The following is a 26,707-nucleotide window of genomic DNA, read 5'->3' as shown; positions in this document are numbered from 1 at the left end:
ACAAGAAAAAAAGACAGAGTATTTAAAAAAAAAAAAAATACTAAAAGTCTAAAAAGCCAAGTGGACTGAACCGGTTTAAAACCAAGTGTCACTGCGTCATTGCGGCTCCGCCCTCTTGCTAAAATGTCTTAATATTCTTAAACTGGTGTAGTCATGAACACTTAAACAGCATTTTTTTGACTACAGTGTTCCTGCAATTCTTATGGTAATACACATTAAAATTTTGACAACTCATCCCAATGACATGCCATTGGTTTGGTCTTATCAGCACTTGCATTACTGTGGAATCGACTAGTGGATTGAAACCTATCAGCACACATTTGTTTGACTGGTCCGTTATTTAATAATCAAGAGTCCTGGTTTCTATTTGCTGAGTGTTGGTTACAAAGTCCTCAAAGAAGGAATGGAGGAGGAGGTGATGTAATCGCAGCGAAGAATCAAATGTTCACTACATGTAATGCAAAAATAGCAGAGTTTTCATGTGGTCTCTTGCAGGTGAGACGTCACAAACTCAAATGTCTTGTACCTTGAAATGAAACGACCCGACTGCGAACATGCGCTCTCCTCCTCCTTCCCCGCTGTCTGTTTTCACCCCCCCGCCCCCATCTCGCCCCGCTCGCCTCTTTGCACAAACACAATCCCTTTAAACTCCTTCTCTTCTGTCTGCCATGCACACCCCGAGAAATCTGTGCCGTGTGTGTCTTTGCTTGTGTGTGTGTTGATCAGTAACAACATAACTGGAGGTATTGTACAGTAAGTGCCACTAAAGGATCATGTATTTTCCTGACACGCCACAGGAGCCCCTGTGAGTGTGCGTGTGCATGCTTGTGTGTGAGAAAGTGTGCACGACCAACCCATACTGTCATTTTAAATATTCTTACATTTTTCTAAATGCACTGACCTACGCTAAGGTTAGGATTTCAATAGTGTCACAACATACTAGCCTGCGTAGCATGTAGCATGAAGTAGATGATGTTTTCTTAGTATGTACTATGCTAATGTGGACACAGTGGGACACGCAGCAGGATGAGTAATGTTTAGTAGGTGCTCTGCTCATAGCACTAACAGAGACGTAACGACTGGTATGAGGCCGGACAGACAGCTATGCACTGGAAGACAACGGAAATTGAAACTGTAAATCAAACCAAGCGGATAAACAAAGGATAAAGACGAAATACGAACGAAGGTAAGAGGGAAAAAAAAGGCTACAGAGAGAAAAATAATTCAGTTGAGTGAGGTACAAAGAAAGAATATCAAAACATTAAATAACCCGAATAACTAAAATGCTTATTATGTTAAAACCCTGTGCTGATATCTAGTTGTTAGAAATTTGGCAGCATAAGTCAATAAGTCTTTGTAGTGACTGATGGAGATGATAATGAGGAATAAGTGCCCAATATTTTCCAGCCAACCGAGCAGCAGTAGGAAGGACCACACACACCAGCACAACACAGAAACTGGAGCAACTGACAGCCGTGATTGGTCAAGAGTCCTTCTGGAGTTCCGATGACAGACACACCAAAAGAAAATGAGGATATAAAATAAAAATAAAATAGCCATACAAAATAAGGTAATGACTGGTTGGCAAATGAGCAGAGAAAAAAATAAAAGCAGCTTTTGTAAAAACGTTAGAGAATGTCGCATACTAACAATAACAATAATAGTAAAGTGGCTGTTGCACTTTAGTTTTGTTCTTGCAGACAGGTGCCGAGTTCCCATGGTTACCAGTGGGAGCCCGTGTAAGATTTGAGCAGTTGCATACGATGGTGGACTCCAGATCTGGTGGGAGAGAAGAAAACACGTTCACCTTGGTGATTTATTTAACTGTCTCAGACGTGAGAGAAAAAAAAACGTGAGGTAGAAGAGTTTGTTCATGTCAGAGAGACGATAGAGGAACAAAAAAGAGGAACAATATGAAGGGGGGGGGGGGGGGGGGGGGGGGGGGGTTGGGGGGGCAACAAATGGGGAAAAATTAGGGTGGTGAGGAAAATCTCAAAGAGGAGAAAGAGAACAGCAGGTGGACAGACACTCACATGATGGGTGGGCTCTACCAGTGAGGCGGTACGTAGCTGTACCCAGGTGTCCCTTGGGGCCTGTAGGTTGGCACAGTTACTGGGTGTCCTCCAATCTGGGCGTGCTGGGGCGTTGTCAGCAGGGTGCCTATAGGAAGGGAACAACACCATTAATGAGCTTCGGCCATTTTTGAATCCATCTGCTGAACAGCTACGAAGGCTTGGTTTGTTGTAGTAGTTGTAGTCATTGTACTGACGACTTCCATGTTATGTCGTGAGTGCTGATGTGAGACCAGGATTGCATGGTTCTACATTTCTTTTTTTAAATGTATTCAGGCGTTTTGGTACATTTTCCCTGGTTTGTCCACTACGTTTGCAGCTGTGGCAATTTACTCCAATTTTTAAGAGATACACAACTGTTCTCTAATTTACCGGCCTTGTACATTTGAAATCAACCCTGAAGGAAGCCGACTAAATAACCAAATTAATCCAATCAATCAATTTATACACTGGCTGCAACTAACGATTCATTTCATGATTTGTAATTCAAGTTTTTATAGAATTTAAAAAGGGTTGGTACAACATAACATAGAAACTTCCCAGATGAGACATTTCAACAGCCACTACCATAAAATCCATTAACTGTAGAACAGTGAAATCCACCGAAGAGAAAGTAAGGCACAGTTAGCAATCACTCCCAAAAAATATTCAATAATCAGATTATTAAATAAGTAAGAATATTAATAATAGTAAAAACATAGTAATAGTGAGAATAATAACCTAAGAATATGCATATAAGGAAAAATAAATGAATAAATAGAGGGTAACATTTAGGGAGAGCTCAAGAGCCACAATAATAATTAATCTAATTATTGATTAATTTAAAATTAATTATTTAAATAACACAAATGAGTGGAGCCCATGATGGCGGCTTAAAATGTATTGTTTTGTCTGATAAACTGTCCAAAAGCAAAATATATTCACTTTCCTATCACTGAAGATGAAGCACATTTTAACATCTGAGATTATTAGCATTTTCTGCTTTAACATTACGGTTAAATTGATGATAAAAATTGTTAAATTTTTTTGTCGATCAACCAATCAGATAATTGTCTAATTGTTACAGCTCTAATTATTATACCCTACTATTTTAGGATATACAGACCTGCTCCTGACACAAAAATCAACTATGCCAGCCAAAACAACCATCTTCAGCATAAACAACTGAATTAAAATTACAGATTAGAGTCAAAAGACCAGCGAGTTATCTCTGAAATAAACAAACATTTTGAAGTCAGTGGTTGGGGTCTTACCTGCGCTCATGGCCATGGTTGTCCCAGCTACCATCCCCATGGCAGCCATGCCGTTGTTGCGAGGAGCTTGTACAGGGACGGGGGCAGGGTACAGGGCTGTGGAGGGGATGCTGTTAGGCTGCACCACGGTGGTATGATGGATCACATGTGGCTGAGCCGCATACACTGGCTGGGTATAGTACGCTCCCTGTCAGGAAGGACACAGGAAAGGGTCGGTAATAAACAACGTTTTTATAGTTCACAAACATTTATTCAATGCACAGCTAGGACTCACGTATCCGCCATTTCCACAGCAGAACTGTTCTACTCTGTCCATATGTGCTAACCTGCACACATTGGGAAGCATCTTGTGCCGCAATGACAGTGCAGAGGGGAAATAACATGTTAACAATCTCCCTATACTTTAAACAAAAAACAATAAAAATGTAAATCAAAATGCTATATAAAAAACATATAATAAGTGATTGTCCTTCACACAGACCAACGGAGGAGCATTCAGTTTAGATTTCTCTAGACAACGGCGTGCCCTGTTAGAAAGCAGATTTGATAACCATAGAATGGACTTGCCACTGATTTTGACAGATTACTGCTAAAAAATAGCCTATGAGATTCGGAAGCACAGGTTGTGGATTCTTTCTTGTGGATATTAAGCTCTTCAAAACCTCTGGCTCTGAGTCGTGCTTTGGGCACAATACCATTGGGAGTTTCTTTGAGACTACAAACCCATCTGGTAGAGACCCACTTTTGACCTGCATCATCAACTTCCACAAAAGCATTTTTTTCGTACCAATTCATTATTTCATTCCGTTTGGCTGAAACACATGACATGTCTTTTGTTAAGAGAACATCAGTTCTTCGACTTCTTTGTTTTCACAATGTTTCCAACGCTGAAATGTGTGAAGTGGTAGATGATGTGTCTTTTTTGTACTTCTGGCGTATTTCACACATACTATTTGTTGTAAAATATTCTTTGTCCTTATTTCCTGAACTGTCAATATGCATGTTTTTCCCCTTTTCAGGAAAACGCCATCCAGTCAACTATGTAGCCATGCCGCCATCACTGTCCTATTCTCCCGCAGGTATTTCCATCGCCGTTTCACAGACTCTCCCCTCAAGTCTCAAGGCAACAGCAAGGGCTTGTTTCTTTTTGTCGAGCTTGGTAACCCATGTCCATATATTGACTTCCAACATCCGTATGGCCTGGCTTCATCAAGCTTTGGTGGAACTTTATAACTTCGATAACTATAACTTTTAAGCCCTCCTTTAACCTTCCTCTGCTACCGCTGTTACTCCTAATTAACATGACGTCGATATAGTTCATAAACATTGTGTTTGTGTATGATATACAAGGATTATAACATTTCAATGCTTTTTATTTAAAGGCAGCCTAAGAAAAAGGTTTGACTACTCATGAGTCATCTTTCAATGGATGAACAAGAAAAATAGTAGTCCTGCTTCTACACCATTTAAACATTAAAACGACGAAATTACAAAAAAAAAAAAAAAACTAAATCATAGCATTGTTGACTTGTCATGTGAAGCGGCATCTCAAACAAAGCGACTGCCTTTTTAATCTGTCATCAGTGTAATTTGCTCATTCACCAGGGAAAAAATAAATGTACTTAAGTCACAATTTTGTTAAGGTTAAGTTTCTTGGGCTCTATATGACGGTCAACCAAATGGATTTTTTGGTATAAATCATTAACATTTCCACAAACAACATAAAAACAACCAATCACTTAAGTTCAAAGAATTTTCTTTTCATTCATCTCATCCACACATTTGTTTGAAGCAGAAAATCATAATGGTGTCACATTTGTCAAATTGCACCAAAATGCTGTAACGTGTAAAGTACATGTACAAAAGTGATTTCCAAATGAAAAGGTGCTGTATCTTGTAGTACAGAATGGGTCTCCAAGGTAATGTCATTTGTAATTCAGTGTCCTTACCTGTGCGTATATGTTCTGCTGAGGGTAGGCACTGCGGATAGGGTACATGGCTGTTGGGTATGGGGTAGGGGTGGGAGTGTAGGGAGGGGGTGCTCCATTTGACTGAGTTGGGGGCACTTTGTATGGGGTGCCGGCTGAAGTATATCCTAAACACAGCCAAAGAAATAAAAGAGGGAAGAAAAGAAAAATGATTTAGAAATGCATTAGACTAGAGCAACATGATTTACTAACAGTTTTCTCACGACTAAGAGTTGGGTGATAATTGCAATTAAGCCCTCTCACATGCAAATAGTCATGTAATCTTCGGTTATAAACAATTCGATTACAGCAGCTTCATGTTATTACAACTGACCATTTGAAAAGGCATTTCTGAACTGAACATCAGTTGGATTTCATAAATGTACAGAAAAAAAATCATCAATCTTAGTCTATGGTTATGGCATACAGTTGCAGACAGCAGGATGCAGACCAGTTGAAAGCAAATTAGTAAAATAATTAGTCAAAAACATCCCTCCCTCTTTAATAATTTATCTCGATTTTCAAATGTAGTTGGTTTATTTGTAATTCTGATAACTGATAAATGGTTCGTGTGATTTTTCAAGGAAAAAAATTGCCAACATTTAATGAGCCAATCTTCTCAAAATGGAGAGTTGGCTAATTTTACTTGTCTTACATTATAGTGAAGTTGAATATCTGAGGGTTTTAGACTGTTGCTGCCCAGACAAAGCAATGTTTCCGATGTATTTTAGATAAAATGATAATGATCATTAGTTGCAGCCTTAATAAAATGTCTCTCTTTTGCATTCCCTCCAAATTCCACCAGATGGGGAGCTGGTGCTGTCTATTAATGGGACTTCTCAAACATACAGCCAAGGGTCTGAGTGCCTTAAAGCGTCATTTAGCCAATCTTACCATGGTGGCTTAATATAGCATTCCTGCGTTGCTTACTGCTAAAGAGAGTAGTTCTATAGTCAATGAATATGGAATATAATCACCTTTTTATAGACCATATACAGTCCAGCCTCCTGTCAACCTGAGTGGCACTTACATGGATTTAAATATAGCCGCCATTTAACTGACTATACATGAAAAGGTTGATAAGCACAAGGTCTACTGTAGGACAGTGTAGGCATCTGGTTCACACTACTGCATTAATGTCTGCTGTTAACTGGGCTCTGCTCTCTGGGGTGCAGTACCTTTAAGCTGCCACTTGGAGGAGCCTGAAGGTCAAACATGCTACTAGCTAGTTGCTGCTGCTGAGCTTATGAAAGCGCTTCTCTCACACAAGGACAAGGGAACAAAGAGATGCTGGAGCTGCTATGTGTGTCTAAAAGTGCATGTGTGTGTGTGTCCGTGTATACTCTCACATATGCATGCAGGGCATTAGAGGACAATGATGTGTGACAATCACACAAAAGCCCTGCTGATAGAAACAGTTTTCCCATTCAGTGCTCTTGAGAAATAATGACATTGTCCAAGACGCGTTTCTAATCGGAACATAACTGGCTTGTCTGGAGGCTGAGGTTTGTCTGGGACATAAAATCTAAAAGACTTTCACCATACATTAAGCACTGCAGAATATATAGAAATAAACATGGAGTTAACCATTATTGTACCACTGCTGATTTTAACAACAGCTTCAATAATTAGGTTCTTTTGTTGGAACAAAGCTGCAGGAGCTTTGCCAAAGCACACCTGATATGTTTTGACTTCCAAACGATAGAACCAAACTGGGGGAGGGGAGTAGAGGGGCTTCAAAAGCAGCACAGATGAAATCTACAAAACCATCCTGCCTTGATAAGATACTTAAAATTCAGGAGAATAAGAAACAAAGTGAGTAGCTACCCCCATTCAGAAAATGTTATCTTTTATCGATGGATAGTGATACATACTAAAATGCGTTTTATCTAATTAATGCTATCCAAGGCAAATATCAAAGATCTTAAAAAGGACTTCATTGTTCTTTACATTCTTGTTCATCCTTTGTCTCCCTATGGTCAGTTTAGTCATGGTTTCTTCTATTTTGTCTTTGTTAGATTTTTTGACTTGTGTATCTGATGTTGTTTATTAAACTTTGATATAGTACACACCCGTCCCTGTATCTTCTGCAAATACATTTTACAGTTTCTTGTGTGTATGCAATATAATTTATGAACAAATCAGCTAATGAAAACCAACTCACTGAAAGTTATAGTATATAGTATGATATTATATATAATAGTATAGTATGAAATTAGAAACTTATTTTTTTTATTCTGGGCTTCAAATCTGAAGTTTTGATATCTATCAAAAAAGGAAATAAGCATTCCTATAAAATGATTTTAGGAGACACGACAGACAAGGGGCAAGTTGTCTGTGGCCCCTTAAACCCATTACAAGCAGGAAAACTAAGTTTTATGTGACAACTTATTTAAAAAAAAAAAAAAAAATCATACTGATATAGCTTTCCCCCTTCAATTATTCTATTTTGATTGCCAAAATGTTATTTGTTGATTAAAGTCACCACTAAATAGATTTAATTTCATACACAAGCTGGATCTTTGAACAACTCCAGTGGGATCTCATTGGACTAGCGCAGGGTTTCTAGACTGAAAGGTTCAAGACCCTAACACACTAAAATAATCTATATCCATACAGACGCACCATATCTGGAAAGCACTGAGACAACTGTTATTTCCATCTGCTATGGGGACCAGACACTGAGCCCCAGCAGAGCAAGTATCTGCTGCTATAAGGCCACTGGCAGCTGTGACTGGCTAGCTTCCCACCCTTCAGCACCAATGCCCTTTAGGTTGAGCTCACCACTTTATCCAAACTGCCTTCACATTATTGCAACGATTATCTTGAAATATGCTGCGATGAAACATTTTGAAGCATGAGTGAGTCGACATACAAAAACCAACCAACTTTCATTTTATAACAATATGTTACTCAACTGCTTTTCACAGTGTGAACTGAATGATTACCATGAATAATCATCAGCAACATTAAGATAATTCTGAAAGTTATTCAAAACAAATCAGTGGCGGCAGTACATTTATAGGTTGTTCAAGGGTCTTCCGTTTACATTATTTCAAAAACAATAATTGCTTTTTAAGCAGACTTCAGATTTCTTCAGAGGTCTTAGAATCTGAAACTCAATCCCTACTAATTTAATAACTTCTTCCTGGTTTATAATAAACTTAACAAATTCTTCATTGACAACTGTTTTTACTTTTACATGTGTAACAGTGTTAGGTTTGCACAGATGACACCTGCATTACTGTTCTCTACCTCATGAATTGAGATGTTTCATTTTCAATGGGTGCCAGACAATAATGCTCTTTTGGCTCTGGCAGCATAATTTGTTTATTCTGAATTATTTTTTCAACTTGTTATAATATTGATTTGTAGTTTATACATTTTTATATTTTGTAGAAAGCCAACAGCATCGTATGTACTCGACAAAGGGCTGGCAGAATAAAACACATATCCTTGTAGTTCACTAGTTAAAAACGCGATAATGATGTGAAAATCTGTGTGTAGCAGTGCGTCTGTGTGACATCCTTTATATTAAACTTTAATGGTTCTCCACAACCACTGCCATCTTTGGGGTGTGGCCATTGATTTTATTTATTTTTTATTTTCTTGAGATATGACAATAATCCCACCATTCCCTCCCCCCGAAGAAATGTTTTCCCGAGATATTACCTTGGGTAAAAGACAAAGTCATCAAATGGTGTTTGTGTGTGTTGGCTCACCTGGTGGATACCCAGGACTGCCTGTTTGATAGAGGTTGGGTGTATAGGTGGGGGCCGTGGCAGGATACCCTCCTGGATAGCCTGCAGCACATCACAGACGAGAGGGAAAATATCAGAAATCATAGGTTCATGAACAGAGCTGGCCAAAGATGTATGTCTGTGCACACACACGCACGCACACACACACACACATGCCAGTATTTGGTTTGGAGCAGGATGTGCACAGATGGCGCTCATTAAAAAAAATGTCTACACCAATATCACAGTCGGCTGAATGTGTCTTACATACAACACCTGCCAATATGGTGTGGGAGGAGATAAGTTCAGAAACACATTAACAATGCACACAGACGTGTTGGTGGGTGGGGGGGGGGGGGGGCACTCTCTTGTGCGTCATCAATTACACATGGAGCAAACAAAGCAGATTTTGACCTGAGGAAAAGCTTCCACTGATAAAAAGGTGCAAGTGCGACAGAGAGAGACAGAGTGGGAGAGTTAGACAGTATGTAAGTGAGTGAAGTGCTGCTCACTGCTTGCTATTATTGGCAGTCAATCTCAGACTCAGTTCTGTAGCCTTGAGCCTTTGCTATATCTAGCCTTGGCTGCTGTGGTTTGGACCACTAAGATGTAACAGGTTTAATAGTATGTTTTTACCCCATTCGAATTTTAGCTGATTCTCTATTTTTACCTTATTTATTTTTATGGCATTTAATACAGCGGTTGTGATCCTTACTGGACCAATTAAATATCTGTTAACTTCCAACAGTATTTTTTCATACGTATGTTTACAAGTTGTTCCAAGTTGACCTTAAGATATAATGGGGCTCATGTTCCTATATTCAGGAGATCATTTAGATCATCAGTCAGATTTGAACATGGGAAAAATCAACCTTCATGGACCATTTTATCACTTAAATTAGTTGGTTTTAGTGTTTTCAGATCAAATCGACACACACAAGATGTGCTGCTTACAAACAGATGCTCTTGTGGAAATTAAGTCTCTGCCAGAAAATAATCCCTGAAAAACATGCTGCTCCTCACCTTGTCGTGTGTGTCTTCTAGTTCACATGCAAATGTGAATTAAACAGGAGTGAAAGCCCATAACTGTAAACTATACAAGTACTCCTTTTACTGCATCTAATTTACTTTTTAAATGTGTAAAACTTGATGGTGAATAAATAATTTGTATCACTGTAGGTACCTTTGCCCTGCAGTTCAAACTTTGCACCGTGTTTTGGTATATAAAAACCCTACAGCATTTTCAAAAAGATGGTGAGAAGGGAACTGAAATGACGTCACGGAGCCGCCAAATTTCCCCCAACTTCATGCAACTGCATCAGGTTAAAAAGATGTCAAAAGAGATGAAAGAAACTGTATTTTTGTGGCACATTACAGTATGATGGAATGAATCTAAAAAGCTGACCTGGATGCCTCAAAGTTGAGCTGTTCTACTGAGATTTTGCCTTCGCCTCAGTTATATGTCTGGCCACATGGTTTAGCTTAATGTTACAAAAAAGTGAGCTGTTATTTATTTATCTTTTCACTTAGTTTGCTGCAAACAGATACTGTTCACAACAATCCCTAACCTCCAAATGTGTGCATATGTGAATCTGCCGTAGACACCATATCTCTCCTGTTAAAAAAACTGCCAAAAAAAGCGGTCAGTCTCTGAGCTTGTGTGTGTGTGTGTGTGTGTGTGTGTGTGTGTGTGTGTGTGTGTGTGTGTGTGTGTGTGTGTGTGTGTGTGTGTGTGTGTGTGTGTGTGTGTGTGTGTGTTCTTTGTTGGGTTTAAAGCATGATCGTAGTCTGACTTTTGCGATCTTAGTTTTCCCATCATTTCTGGGTGTGATGAGAAAAACATGCATGTAGAACCCTATTATGTACGCAGTATTATGGTGTTACTGATGGTGCAGCAGCCATTCACTCCATTCATCTGGTTTGTGTAGTAGCGTAGGGTAATACGTATATGAATGCATGAAACAAAAAAAAACAAAGGCTCAACTTAGCTAGACTAAAACTAACCCATGTAAAAAAACTAAGGGTTTTCAGGTTTTGGGAGCATCAGCAGGTCATCAGCAGAACGTTAATTCTTTCTCATTTCCAGACTCAAAATTCAGCAGCAGTGCTGTTTGTCAGTTGCACCCATCCTAAAAACATGTCCATAGTGACATAGGAGGATAAATGTGGGTTAGTCTTACCTGTAAAGGCCATGTTCTTAGGGTTTCCATATGGGGTGCCAGGCTGAACGGGGCTGTAGACTGGATTCATAGCTGAAGATAATCTATTCTTACTGAGAAAGAGAGAAAAAAAGACAGTGTGGCAGAGAGGGCAGGGGAATAAGAGCAGACAGGAGAAAAATGGAGGAGAGAGAGAGAGACGTAAGCCGTGTAAATTGGAAAGAAAATTGTTACGATTAGCAAGCATACGCGCACACGTCACAAACACAAATCCTTAACTCAGATTCTTAAGGCAACATCCAGCTGAAGGATTTTGCCAGCATGCATAAAATAAAAATCCTGTGAATCCTCACCCTCACGTAGGCTCACTTTAAGAATTTATTTAAAAACACAGACTTTTGGAATAAATCAAAAGGCACAATTACTGATAGAAAAGCACAAGTATGGATCCACTGCAAATACTGGTTTTGTTTCCTATGTGGCGTTAAATAAGGCTAGCCAAATGTTGCACATCTGCCTTATTTCCGATACTGCAACAAACAAGGCAGGGTGAGCTCTACCAACCTCGTTTTCACTTCAGGACTGAACGGAGGAGTGGCCACTAAACATTTAAGGTACTGGAGATGGTTGGGGTGATGGTACCAATAGCAGAGCCATTTATACTACATCTCCCATTAGGCATCTTTCTCCACCAGTTTCACAGTTTAGACGAAAAGACCTCACGTGCCCCAACGTTCAACTTACCTGGTCATGGAGAATATGGGCATGGGAAATTCTGTACATGTGTGTGTGTGTGAGTGTGTGTGCATGCGTGTCCCGTACCTCTTGTGCGTGTCTGGTTGATACATGAAACTGAATTTGTCTGTGGGATGCCCGCTCGCCATTCTTGCTGTATGCAAATGAGGAAGGAGTGGAAGTGGATATGCAAATCTGAAATTAAAACAGCGAGAGTTCATGATTACAACGAACACAGGAAAAAAGGAAAAAAGAAAAATAAATTGCAAAAAAGCAAGCACTAGTGCAACACCAAAATGGTTAGTGACCGCAGCAGGGGAGAGTGTGATAAGACGGTGCATTCGAGTGAGTTTTTGTGGTGACGTGGATGTGCCGTTAACCACCAATAAATGCCAAATTGTGCTACTAACAACACAGTGTATATAAAAGTATTAAAAAAATTGAATTGTGTTTGGTTCCATTTTTTAATATCTCAAACCATCAGTTGTTCATGTGAATGGAAAAAAAGTTGTTTTTAGTAGTAAGAACAGCCATGAGGTGATACTTTATTAATTCCAGTGTATGTAAAGCCTATATGATGTGTCCAAAAGAAAGAGAGGCATGAGTATGAGTGTGTATATATGTGATGTGCAGTACACAACATTCAATACAAGCAGCAAAGCAAACATATCAAGACAGCCAAATGAAAAAGCATAACACACCCAGTGAGCGGGGAAAGTGACAAAGAACAAAATATAGAATAATAGGCCGTGTCTTGCACCGAGCCATGAGTAAGCATGATCTAGTGAGCATGAGCCAGATCCACAAGAGCACTGCACAAACACAGAGCGGAACAGCTGAGGAATAAATCAAGAGAGGGAAGGTGTGTGAGCTGTGTGTTATTCCAGTTCAAGTGTATCTTGTGTTGATTTGTACCTCTGTTTCTGAAGATGGGAGGCCGTATGTGACGGCAGTGATGGGGCCAGTTCTGGCTTTCAGTGTGGCTCTGTTGTGTGTTGTGTATAAGACTAAGTGAAATGTCATGGCAAAGCTCTCCACACACATTGCATCACCCATTCACCATGTACAGACTATAAAAACTCATCAGTCCATTTATGCTTCCTGTAGATTTGTGTATTGAATTGTGACAAAAGACATACTTGAATCTGACAGATCGATCCTGGGCTTGTGCTTCATGGCCAGTTAACAAATCCTTCAGGTGAATATAGCTTCACTGTCATAATTCCTGGGCATACACTGTACCGTGTTGATGCCAAATGGCATTAAGTGACACTTCAAATTAGGCAAGGCAGCATTTCAGCACTTCATCCAGGAACACTGACGTCAAAACACCCAGAGACACTCGGTATCTCAATTTGAGCACAAACATGTGGGTGCAGTTGCTTTTGAGACGATTTGCTCATGAATTCCCTAAAAACACATATGCATGCCACCAAAAATGATCAAAAGCATTAACCGGTTTGTGTTCTAGGGTGTGTAAAAACAACAAGAGTGGTGAGATGTCAACTCTGGTTCATTACCCAATTTCACATTTCATAACAAAACAGTGTGCCAGGGGAAATGATAAACCTATTGCAGGAACACATCACATAGTACATTGGTCTTAATCTACCATCTCCTAGGATTTAAACCCTTCCTCTGGGGCATCTCTTGCCCCTTTCACACAGACATTCTGCAGCAGCGTCGTATTGAAGGTATGCCGCAACACTGGCTTTATTTATTCACAGTGGATCAAGCAAAGGCGTTGTAATGCCATCCCAGTGTGTGATTTCACAAAGTAGTTAGCATTCCAGAAGTAACAGAGACGTCCGAGTATCAAATAGGACCCACAAACCGCCAGCTTTATACATTATAGTAGCACTATAGAAGGATAGAGACAGACTGCAGCGTGACAAAAGGAGAGCAAGGGCAGAATAGAAGGTATTTAGCGCAATGTTTAAGTTATTAATAACTTAGGCTACTCGGAACACTGCTTTATCACTATTTGACCATCCTGTGTGGGTCAACCTCTGCATCACTACGGCATGCGGTTCCGCCCTGCCGGCTGTCCCATTCACACAGATGCTGTTGCGGCTTTGTTACTACCTCCGATGCCGGCTCAGAGGCACAACAGATCTGTCCCCTCATTCCATCTTTGTACCTTTTCAAACAAACGATAGGGTCAGGCTGTGTGAAAGAAGCTTCTGCCTCCCTTCTAAAACTTTTTTTTCTGCTGGTTTTTGTAATTTATCATAAGATTTATCCTCCTCACTTAATCAGTCTATCTACCTGCAAACATCTCATTATAACAAGATTACAGGAAAATGCAAAGATTACTGCAAATGCCACGCAGTTTATCTGCACAAGGAACATAATACACTAACAAGACTAGAGTTTACAGTCACGCTAGTGGCACTGTGAGGCTGTACTTAGTGACAGTGGTGCTTTCAGCTAAAAAAAACAAAATCTGTAGCCTCTCATTATAGTAACAATTAAAAAACAAAAACATAAAAGTTACTGCATACCAGCTAAGAGATTTGATCAAAATAGTACCGTAATATGCTGGTGTGTTTTTCTGAGGGAACAATGCCCGTTAACATGAACAGGTGGCTAAGCTAACCCTGAGGTCTAGTCCTGCTAACACAACACATACCCAATTACAGCTGTGCATCTATAGTGTTGTGTGTGCGTGTGCAGGCAAAGGTGACGAAAAGTGAATGGACGAACACCACAATGCGTCTAATGAAGGTGTGTGTGAAGAACAGAGAACGGAGTGTCGGAGTAGTAGGAGTGTCTGAGCACAACTCTCTTTATTTTCAGGGGGAGGGGATGATGAGGCGCTTCAGGTTCTTTATGCCTAAAAAATGCTTTTCTTGCCAGAGGAGCTTCTCTTCAACAGACCAAGATCAACCTATGATTGTAAAAGACCATTCTCCAGAGGACAGTCACCATGAAAGAGACAGTACATTTATTTGTAGGACAGTGAAGCGGGGCATTGTGTACACATCACCATGGTTTAAACATTATTGAGGCTCAAGGCGTGCTTCATAAAGAAGTAAAAACTATGCTGTACTGTTGGTTGCCTGAAAATATCAATAATACAACCAAGCTTGCTTATTGCAAGACACCAGTAAACAGTGCTGCTGGGCACTCTGAGCCAAGAGCTTGGCTTGTGTGCTCACAATGAAGTGCAAGCTCTTAATGATTTTGTTGTGCTACACTTTTTACTGTAAAAAGGAAAAATCTGCCATTTTGTGAAATGCACTTTTATACAGTTGCTATCTCGTGTACGCCTGCACATAAATGTTAATTTCGGCTTAATGCATTATTTTTCCAGTTAATCTACAGCTTCAAGTAACGATTATTTTCATTATTAAGTATTGATTGATAGATTTGTCTATAAAATGTCGCCTAAACGACACAAAACAACAGTACAGAAACCTAAATATTGTTGATGAATTATTCATTTAAACACAGAGAAAATAAGCAGATAATCTTTAGCTAGGATACCTTTAGATTGCTGTCATGCAGGAAACAAGATTTTATATAAAAATTAGAAAAAAAGGAAAATGAAGGGGCTATAGAGCTGCAGATACAAGTGTCATGTTACCGGTAGCCAATGAGGGCTATGTAGTAAAAAATAAAAATACAAGTCTGAATCTATTTTTATTTTCACTTTTTTGTCAGTGAAATTTCAATTCAACGCGCAGTGTGTCTGTTGGCTGCTTTTTGAAAAACTGATATATGCGTCCTTTTACTCCTCTCCCTTGGTACAAACACACCAGACTTCAAAGACGGCAGGGCTAGCTGCAGTGTAACGTCCCTCCATCAGTCAAAGGGCTACATATGATGAACTGTATGTGACAGACGTTTTCACTCATCTGCTGACAGCTTTTATGCCTTTCAGTAGCTTATTACAATCAAAGCAGTGACCATGTTACTGCACTTTGGACTCTGTAACAGCCTGACATCCTCAATATGAAATTCGATCTCACTTTTTATCAGCTACCTGTCTGTCTATGACTCAGACAATGAAAAACATTTCAGAAAATTGAATTTGTACTGAACTGACGTTGCTACACAACAGCCAAACATGTACAGGCTTTATTTTTCATTGTGAGATGCCTCAACCAGGCCTCAAGGCCATACATAATAGCATGCAATCACACCACAACATAAGGAGTTAAAACTGAACAGTTGAATCAAATTTAAATGTATTCAAATAAAAGCATATTATAATTTACCAGAGCCAACTGCGACAGTGATACAAATTCCTTGTACTTTTTCAATCGCACAGTTCAAACCTGAAAAAAATATTAAATAATCATAACTGACAAAAACAAGAACATAAAAAATCCCCACTTTTGAGAAGGTGGAACCAGCAATAAGACATTTTTGTTTGAAGACTGTAAAGCAATTAAATGATTAACAGAATAGTAACTTGTTATTTGTCTGATGACTGACTAATCATTTCAGCTATAACTGCAACCTTCAATACTGACATCAGTGTATTGGGAGCTCGCTCTCTCTAGCACACAAACGCTGACATTAAGAATACCTTCCATCTCCCTGGCTTAACCAGAGTTATTTTTCAGGACTTTGTTAAGCTTAAAGTCTATTAGTGGCACTTCATTTGGGCTGAACTCGCAAGCTATAGCCTCAAGCCAGAGGTTGAAGAACACAGCTCACTAGCCTGTATGCTAACAGAGCTGGGGCTGGTTTGTCTGTCACATTACTGAGCACAAAGATAAAGATAGTCAGGTCTCGCCTTGTTTCAGATCTTCACAGATTATGGCCCACATATTTAATTTGTGTATGTTAATATAAAAACCTGCACGTTAAAACAATAATATTGGTTCTGCTCCCTAAAGGGAGATTCCTGTAGCCTAGGGGGAACAGAAGAGGTAATAATGAGGGAGGATTGTGAAAGAATAAACCTCTCACTCATTCACACACACGCACACAAAGAGCTACCATTCCTAGAGAACATGTACAATACAACACAACCCCCACACCGACTCTATCCTCCCACATAATACCTCACCAGGCATCTACTCTTTAAAGCAACAAATCAAAACCGGTGGGCGTCATCACACTTCAATACAGGGCAGAATAGCTGAAGAGATATTTTTTTTAATTCCTCAAGAAGGCAGTGTTTCACTTGGGTCAAAAAGGAAAATACAAACCTAAGATGATAAACTGCTGATTGTAATGTGGTGCATCAATGTATTTTCTTTTCATATTGTGGTCCCACTGAAATTCAAAATACCTACCTAGAAAATGAGTCACACATTTAGTGAAGGCACATCTTTTTATATTTGGTATATTTAATAACATATGTTGGCTTCAGTTGACTGTATTGTTAAGCTGAAACAAAGTCTTTTTTAAAGAACAATAGTTGGTAATGGGTAATTGTTTCAGACCCTTTAAGAAAAAAATGACAAACATTCACTGTTCCAGCTTCCTAAATGTGATTGAATACTTGATTGTTTTGTCAATGACAGTTAAGTGAAAACCAAAACAAGCCGTTTCAAAATGTTGCCTTGGGGCTCTGGGAAAATGCTGTGGATTCATTATTTTCTGACATTTCATTGACCAAACGATTTATCAGGAAAATAACTGGCATATTGTTGATAACGAAAATAATTGCTAGTTGCATTTGTTCAGATTTGAAGTATTTCTCTTTGAAAACAAATATATCTCGGTTTTTCAGGGCCTTTAATACAACAGCAATCCTAACTACAGCATATCAAACAAAACACAGGCCCAAGGGACAGACTAATAGTGTCTGCTATCACTATCAAAACTGACATCCATAATCAAGTCAGAGACCAAATCCATCTCACTACAGTGCTCAAAGGCAGTGTGATGGAATCAGAAATCCCCCCCTTGCCTTCCACACAATCAGACCTGCCCTGCAGCAACGGTCTCCAAACAGCCCTGGGCTATTTTAAATCTAGGACAGCACTGTACACTTTGGGAGAGCATCTCCCCTTTTTCGGCTTCCTCCTCCTCATATTCTCCTTTCCAAAATCATCCTATCAGTCACACACCTCATGGGTCTGCATCCCGGGATTATGTGACAATATTGTGGCGGCCCACTGAAAATGAAAATGTTACCATGAAATAAATACCCTTTAACATAATCCATTTATGGAGGTTTCTACAGATTCAATGATCCTTGTTACTAACACACATTTTTGGAAGAGGTGCATTTTAGTAAATAGTATGGAAATCAGGGCTGAACCCAAATATTTGACTATTTGGATAATTGTGTCTTGGGTAAGAATTTGATCTTCTTTTTGGGATTCAGATATTTTTTTTTTAAAAATATGCATTATTTTTTTCTTAAAAAATAATGCATATAGTTAAACCAAAAGACACAGCACAGTCTTCCCATTTCAGCTCAATGTGAATTTACTTTTGTGTTTCTCTTCTCTCTCACACTTTGGCTAGGTGCTCAGCAGAGAGCTTCAGGAGGTACTCAGGCGTCTGCAATGTACTAGCTCATCTTATTATCAATGTTAGCTACTCTGTCTGAACAATGTTTGGTTTAAAAAACATGCATGCTAAAATTCACTGCAGTGTCCTGAGCAGAGCAAGTTTGCTAGCAGCTAGTCAGCTGAGAATGGAGAGATGTCTGGCTCAGTACAATTATAATCAATTATTATTTTCAGGCAATTTAATGAAGATAAACAGTTATGACTGCGGGTAATGCCAATGCGCTCCGGAGCAGCGGTGGCTGGCTCCTTCCCGATTCATGCTGCTCACCAGCACGAGGTATTTTACAGACTACCATAGTGTGTATCTTGTTGCAGAAAGCCAAAGGCCCAACAAGACTTAAAACAACTATCGATGCATCTTGATGCATCAAAACCTTTGATTTCTATTGCCTACCTGTTTTTTCTCACTGTGTGACTACTTGCTACTTTTAAAACCAAGCATATTTGTAATGATCCACAATTAAAATAAACTGATGAATTGACCTCCATTAGCTTTTATTATGCTTACATTAGCTAACATATTTCCCAGCATTACAAGGAACCAACAAGAAAATAAAGTGCAGTATTTCCTCTAGGATTCTTTCTAGAAGTGTTACTATAGAAGACGCTAGAAGATATTGAGCTCATCGTCTGACACCAGGAGGGCACTACATATACAGCATTTATACACAGGTGTAGATTGTCAGCGGAGCCTTCATTGCCGCCAACTGCGCTTTCCTACGACCAACAAAAAAACAACAGACTGCTAAACCAGGACAGGTTAGTTTATTGCATTTGGGGAGGTTTTTTATAATTTAGCAGCATGGCCGGGACACTGTATGCATATAAAGGAAACACTGAGTGTCCCTGTAGCAGCATCCTTGTAGTAAATTAAAACTGACTTCAGCATGCTCCGAGTCCTTTAATAGCATAAAAAGCTGCCCTTATTCACAATTATGCATTTGTTGCACATGCTCACCAAAACTCAATAAGTAACCATCTTAGAATGTAAACAAAGAGGCTCTCTTTCAATGGAGCTGGTTCAGCCCTAAGGAACGTGCATCTTTCAAGAATTAATTGCCATGCATCCAAGAATCCATTTTCCCCCCACCCCTAGAATTAACCCAGGCTGATTGCCTCCACAACGGTAAGTTATTAAAAGCTACATAATTACAAAAAAAATGGAGATTCCGCCATGCCTGTACGTAGTGTAAATGCATCCTCAACACTGTGTAATGGCTTATGCAATAATATAAAAAGACACTGGTGTGCCCTTGGCCTGTTGCAGTATCTTTTTCCGTTTGACTATTAAAAGGGGCACTTACTGAATGCAAAGCTGCGCAAAATTAATTAATTAACCAGGTGTATCACATTGTATTGATTTCTTACAAATGCCACATCAACCCAATTAAGATGGAAAGACAAATAATGAGCTGCTAGGCAAGGCCAATATTCTCTGTTGGCAATGACTTTAAAAACCAGAAACATTTCTTTGCACTGCTTTGGTGATAAGACAACGTGGATTGATTTTTACTATAGAAAAGGTCATCTTTTAGAAAACATCACACAATAATCTAACACTACACACAAAATTGGCTTCTATAATTACCAGGCTCAGACAGCCAGTGATTAAAAAAGTGATACCCTAGTTTTCCAAATGTGCACATCCCTGGATTCATATTCTGAATAATTTGACCCTAGGAGGTACAGGAAAATAACACACATTCACAGACACAAATTCACAAGCGTATGCACTACACACAGAAGAGAACAAACTGCTTAATGTGCAAGAACTTGGCAGTTAGACCTGTGATAAACAATCAATACCTCCAGGCAATATTAACAGCAGACAGACATTATTGCCTGCGGTGAAGGTGGGACTTGACAAACACAGAAGAGGGAAAAGGCCATGATGTTGTAGTTAACATAGCAACCAGTAATATTTATCTCTTTGCACAAAATCACCATTGGTAATGAGATGGGGGTTTTAACACTGATCAATGCCAGTAACTCAGATATTTCAAGCTTTCTAAAAAATACAGAGCCAGCAGTCTTCTGTGAAAAATATCTTTTTAAATTGTTTCCCAATTATATATTACTACTTTAACTTGACTGATGTCTCAAATTTTCTATGGTTACTAGGGATCGACCGATATAGGCTGGTAGCAATGCCAATTATTGGTCATAAAGGAGGCCGATAACCGATATGTGCAACATGTACATTTGCTGTAAAAATAAATCGTTCAGACTCAATAGAGCACTAACGAAGTCGAAACCAACTGCCCACCAACGACTGTCACTCTAACGACGGGCGTGGGCTTTTGGAGCACAAAGGGTTTCAGTGACATCATCGGCCTTGTGAGAGGTTAAATACCTGGATCTCCACACCAGTTAGTTGGACCAGTCCCAGCCTTGTCAGATGCGTACATGAATTGATGAAGCCTCTTGGATGAGAGGTGAAACGTCTTCCTAGACAAACAACCAGTCCAGTTGTTTGACTGAAATTGCTTTGAGGACTTAGTGTAAAGGGTTTTAATTAAACGCTGCAATAGAGAACATTCTCACCATCTTGACTTTAGTGCATCCACCAAGAAAGAGAGGGAGGGTTTCTGTATCACATTTATACTTCAGTCCATACTTGAACAAATTCAAGGGAACAAATTCAATAAATGTTCCCTTTTTTAAATTGTGACTTAACATTTGTTATCATCATTGTGTAATTTTTATGATGTAAAATGAGGGAGCCAAAGTAGTATCTGCTCCAAATATCGGCTCAAGAAAATCGTCGGTCCGTATCGGTCATCGGCTAAGGCTAATGAAAAAATTGGTGTTGGTCTATCCCTAGCAGTTTGGGTTGGGTGATATGTCTAAAGTTATCCAACAGGCCCATCAGTCCAACAACCGACAATTGCACATATATTCACATGGGTGTTTGTGGTTTTGGTTTGGACTGGCTTCAGGAAACATGACATCTTATGGACTTATTGTTCAATCGATATGGTTTTAGTAATTAGTGTAATAAACCGTTTTAGTAATGAACTCTAATAATAAATTATTTCTATGATGAAATTTGGCAAATTTGGTCAAAAATCACCGACTTTCCAGCTCTTCCAACTATGCAAATGTTCGCATCTGCTATTCTCTATGAAAAAATGTTTGTCAACAAGTCATGGGATTGTGGGCTGGACACAAGAGGAGAGTGAATCTGGAAGCCTCCGCCTGTAAGAATCCTGTCATTAATTGCTGATGAGCAACTCATTAAGTGGTTCAAACCACACAGGACTAGAATGAAAAAGGTTGGTCATAGAACCACTGACTCTCGTAGCATTAAGTGACTTTAGTTTTCTATAGTCTGACAGTTTTATGGCTGCATTGTACAGCCCACCATTCATACACATGAGCCTACGCTCAAGGCATGCCAAAACCCCCATCCCCACCCCCCTTGTCCTAGCATGGCAGACCGGGGTTGAAACTAAAGATGGTGTTGAACTAGCAAATACTTCAAATGCTTTAACTGATATTTAGCCCAGTTAAGTTCTAGTTTTTAAGTCCTTTCCAAATATATAGATCTAGTTCAAATTCCACCAATATACCGTATACCTTGCCATGTGAGTCAAGGCATCAGTCTTCACAAACATTTAGCCTTTTTTTAAAAAAGGTAAATTATCACAGATATAAATGTACTTAATATTATTTATTAACAAATAAAGTGTACATTAGCAGCAAAAATAAATAAAGCACCTGTATTGCTGTGTATGATATTAATGAAAAAGAAGTAACTGGATCGGCCTGATTCATCCGATCCAGCTGATTAGTCAATATCGAAGCCGATATTTGATCCGAGTATTGGATCGGTGCATCTCTACTAGAGTCTTAAAAAGACTGTACACAGCCTTTATGATGTGTTTGTTTTTTATTGGGTAGAAGCAATAGGACTCTAATGTTGTGCAGCCTAATGAAGCATAACCTAAGTTATCACTGAATGTCTTTCAGGCTCTGCAGAATACCATTTGAACTGTACACAGATAACCTATACTGTGTTGCTCTGGTGAGGACCAAGAATAGTAATATACGGTAGTATCTCAGAAATCCCTTTAGACAGATAAGGCTTCTTGAATTAAAATGGGATTAGTAGTGAATGACTAAAGCAAGTAATCCTCCACCAAAAAAGAGATGGTCGCGAATAGGATTCATTTCACTGATAAGAACAGTCATAAGAGAGAAGAAAAATATGCCTTTAGCATTTTGTGTAATCCTGTCTCTTTTGAACTGTGAGGCTCCATTTAGTTTTAGTATTCTGTGACGTTGGTGAGTACAGTGATACCCTGTTAGACTTTTGCATCTCTACTCATGTCGAATGATTAGTTTATGAATTACATGAGCGAAATGAATTAACAAGAATTCTGAAAATGAATTAATTTATGTCGCTTATCAAACAAAAATGCCAAAAACGTCTGTGTGCATGCTGCTGATGTCTGATTAACATTTTGTTTTTGTTTAGGAGAGTTGATCAAACAAAACAAGCAATTTGAAGATGCCATTGTGGGCTTTGAGAAATTATAATGGGCATTTCCACCAATTCGCTGACATTTTGTTGGCTGAAAAGTAATTGTTTAATAAAAAAAAAACAGGTCAGCAAAAGGAATGAATATAAAAAATTAATCAGTTACTGCCCCTATAAATCTGCATCTTGCACGTGCAATGTTTCTGACAGTAGTTGTGGTCTTCAATGTAACCAAAACAGAACATTAAGGAGGAACCACATGTGTATTAGGAAACTAAGCATAAGTGGTGCGCATAGGCTAATTCAGGTGTGCCAATATTTACATTATGCAGAATGGATACTACACTTTCAATGAGGCGCCCGAATTATGGAATTCCCTACCCAAATCCACCAAGCAGGCTCTGTCCAGGCCTTCAAAAAACAGTTAAAACACATCTTTTTACCGCCTCACACGGGTCTAACACCTAATCCTACCATTTTCATTTTTTTTTTTTTTTTTTATGGTATTTATACTCTAGTTGGATGTTTTATTGTATGATTTGCACAATATTTTATCTGTGTCTGCTATTGGTTGATCACCACTTCCTTTGTTTTTAAACTATTTATTTAATATGTTCTTCTTATTATTATGCCGTCTTATTATTATTGTTTTACTTATTATTTTACTTCTCAATGTTAATTATCAATAAAGTACTGTTCTTTGTGGTTGTCTTCTCATTTTATGCTTTTAATGTAAAGCACTTTGAGCTGCATTTTTTTAATGAAAGGAGCTCTATAAATAAAGTTTATTTTTAGACTTCATTTTATACACTCAACACAACGATGTAACAAACCAGTAGCTGGGGTCTTGAGGAAACCAAAACCAAACATGTTTATTATGAAACTAAGACTGCATAGACTTGGAGAAGGCGAACCATCTAAATCCAGTGCTCAAATATTTACATTATGCAAAAATAGACTCTACACTTTTATATCAATTTCAAAACACACCGATGCAGCACAACACTGAGAAAACAAATTAGTTCCACTTCAAAAACACGATTGTTTTGTTCATAATGGTGGCTGTGTAGCCTGGAGGATGCAGCCTGAGCATGCAGTCGTTTTGTATTTACCACCACATTACAGCAGTGGTTAATATGTAGTTATATATCCAGCAGAGAATAATGGCATGTACTGGCACTACACTGCATTCCTGAGATAGCAAAGCAACGCAAAAAAACAGCGATGGTTGGACAAAAATGGTCACACTCAAACAAAGCTTAAGACACCATTTTGAAAATCCACCCGATTTCTAGATAACAACTCCCGAGATGCCATCTTGCCAATTATCAACCAGATTAGCCAAACGTTAGCTATGGCTATTCAACCATTTCCGAAGCATGCAGGAATCTATGCGCGTCCCATAATACTAACGTTAGCATTAGCTTGTCTGTTAGCCTGAAAAAGACAAACCGCTAAACCCGTAGCATCCTTCGACACACGCTGCTCAAATAAAAGCTAATTAGCGAGCTAGCTTGGGTAAAGATTAGCGAAAGACAATAATAAACACTCACAGTGGGTCAGAGGAACAACAGCAGGTACTTTTAAACAGCCGGGACGCAGATAAATCCCGAACGGACACGACAACTTGTATCAGTTTGATTCCGTTATTGAAGCTAACAGTAGCCCGTTTTAGCTTAGCTCGCTAGTCCCCCTCACTGTAGCCACCACGGAGGACAATTGAAGGGAGAAAAAAAAGATAGAAAAAGTCGACACATGGACATTCCTGCCCTCCATAATAAAACATCACACTTACCAAAAGCCTCTCGTATCGAACACAAAAACAAAAGATTCCCCGTGTGCGTACGTGATGTCTCTCTCGTTGGTCTGCCTCAGGTCGGTGCGGACTGTGTGCTCTGATACAGCAGCGTTTTTGTCGGACCAGTGGCGCAGAGAAGACAAGCTTTCACCCGAAGAGACGGCCACCGCGTGTGGGGGATGGGGGATGCACTGCCGGGAGGGAGAGAGAGGAAGGGAGGGATGCAGGGATGTAAGGAGAGAGGAGAAGGGGGGTATATCATATAGTGGAGCGGCTTTGATAATAGCCTAACAATAATATAAGATGATAATAATAATAATATATAGATCGATACAGTTACAGTACACTGTAAAACAGCAAATGAGTTACAGATGTGGCTATTATTTCTGTCTTGTTATGATTACTTTTTTTCTTTTCTTTTCTTGTTTCGCATTTTATTTACTCGCCTTGTTTGTTCGTCCATTTCTTCAGTCCTTTATTATTGACTTTTTTTTTTATTGTGTCTGTAGTCTTGTTGTTAAACTGGTTGAATAAGTGTAGGGGACCCACCATGTCAAGCCCCTTGTGGGTTTTCTGGGGTTCCTTTGCATGTCCTTGTTTTACTGAATGTCTCTTAAAATGTAACCTTTACTGAATAAATAAAATAAAAACAAAATAAAATATAGTTGCTGTTGGTAATCTTGACTGATATTACCGGTCCTACTCTCAATAATGGGGCATTTGATTGTACATTTAGCGCAACTATCAAATGCTGTTCCACTCATTGATAGATTATATAGAATGAAGATGGTCTAGTCCACGGTTTTTTTGCTGATGAGAAGAAAAATGACATTTTATAATGTTGTTGTATCTATTGTTATTATTATTATTGTTATCATTAATATTATTGTTCTTACTAGGAGTGACACGTGCTGTAGTTTACCGTGTACAAAAGCCAGCTATTATGTGTCTCTGTATTCAACATTTCCAGGCAGAAATTTTGGTCAAGCAGCACTGTGGTGGTGAAACGCTACTGCATGGCTGGAAGTTCACGTTCACTAATTCAGAGGCTTAATAACCTACATAAGCACAAGCACATTTTCTTCTTCATAGCAAGACGACGCCATCCAGTGGTGATGGGTTGCATTGCACCACAGTGACTCAATTTTCTAAACACAGGCCCAGAACACTGCCTGCCTTTATGCATACTGTAGTCTTCAGTTTTTGCTCGAATGCAATTTATTGTTTTATTTAAGTAATCCGTTATATGTTTCTTTAAATATTTCTGTGATGTATCCCATACCACTAATTAAAATAAAACGTGAGTATTTTTTTTTAACTAGCCTAAGTAAGTTCAATGGGAATGGTCGGTGCATTTAAATCAAGCCCTCGTTTGAATATATTTCGTAGTAGGTAACAGAAATAGATGATAAATACAGTAAAATAAACCACTAATGATCAACACAACCGCACACCACCTGGGGACAAAGGATTTATTAGCAACAGCTTAATTTCCGTCTGTAGTATATGTGAAGCCTCGTTAATATCTACTTGCAAACGATAACAAGTAGTACCACAAACTACAAAATTAGGCCTTGGACACGATTTGAGCACACTCGCCGAATTTTAGCGAGGTCTGACGACCAACGAGAGAGAACTACAGTTCCCAGCTGCCATTGCGCATGCCTCTGCCGCAAACAAAGAGCCGCATACACGCACGCCACAACTTGAGGGCTTTTATAGAGGTAAACATCTCATTATTAGTATTAACAACACAGCGTACGTTCAACACAGTTGTTACCGACGGTATAACCTTAAAAAAACAGAAAAGGCTGTCCGAGTCATCGCGTGATTTCACGCTTCCGGAAGTTAGAATGGCATGAGAAAGAGAGAGCTGTCCGAGGTGCTGACACTGTGAGTAGTGCATGTCCTGCTTCAAACTACATATCTGTATGTTTCACACGTGTTTCTATAACTTAGCCTATATATGTTTGACTTTTAACAGCAATGCATTATCAAAGGTAACGTGTAATTTGTGT

At 39.1% G+C, this 26,707-nt stretch overlaps 1 protein-coding gene across 3 annotated transcripts; it reads right to left on the bottom strand.

Annotated features, from left to right (window-relative positions):
* Positions 1–621: 621 nt before the first annotated feature.
* Positions 622–24,815, bottom strand: fam168a (family with sequence similarity 168 member A). Of its 3 annotated transcripts, XM_083913859.1 has the most exons (9): positions 24,687–24,815; positions 12,014–12,121; positions 11,213–11,304; positions 9,015–9,095; positions 5,275–5,420; positions 3,600–3,671; positions 3,326–3,512; positions 2,034–2,160; positions 622–1,779 (listed from the first exon to the last, which is right to left on the bottom strand). In XM_083913859.1, exons 2-8 carry the CDS (start codon positions 12,073–12,075, stop codon positions 2,048–2,050), a joined length of 753 nt encoding a protein of 250 aa, XP_083769985.1. In that variant the 5' UTR covers positions 12,076–12,121; positions 24,687–24,815; the 3' UTR covers positions 622–1,779; positions 2,034–2,047. The 3 variants fall into 3 exon arrangements, with proteins under 3 accessions (XP_083769985.1, XP_083769986.1, XP_083769987.1); XM_083913860.1 differs by lacking the exon at positions 3,600–3,671; XM_083913861.1 differs by lacking the exon at positions 12,014–12,121 and having other exon boundaries at positions 24,687–24,732.
* Between the last annotated feature and the right edge of the window lie 1,892 nt (positions 24,816–26,707).

This window comes from Echiichthys vipera, assembly GCF_963691815.1.
Source record: "Echiichthys vipera genome assembly, chromosome: 5".
Classification (NCBI taxonomy): domain Eukaryota; kingdom Metazoa; phylum Chordata; class Actinopteri; order Perciformes; family Trachinidae; genus Echiichthys; species Echiichthys vipera.
Note: the sequence above shows the minus strand (reverse complement) of the source record. Positions and strands in the feature narration are given on the sequence as shown.

Excerpts from the sequence above, each read along its gene's own strand:
- fam168a (XM_083913859.1), bottom strand. The coding sequence starts at position 12,075 with ATGGCGAGCGGGCATCCCACAGACAAATTCAGTTTCATGTATCAACCA. Across the intron at positions 11,305-12,013 it reads CAACCAGACACGCACAAGAG|TAAGAATAGATTATCTTCAG; the intron begins GTACGGGACACG and ends TCTCTTTCTCAG. Across the intron at positions 3,513-3,599 it reads GCTGTGGAAATGGCGGATAC|GGAGCGTACTATACCCAGCC; the intron begins GTGAGTCCTAGC and ends CCTTCCTGACAG.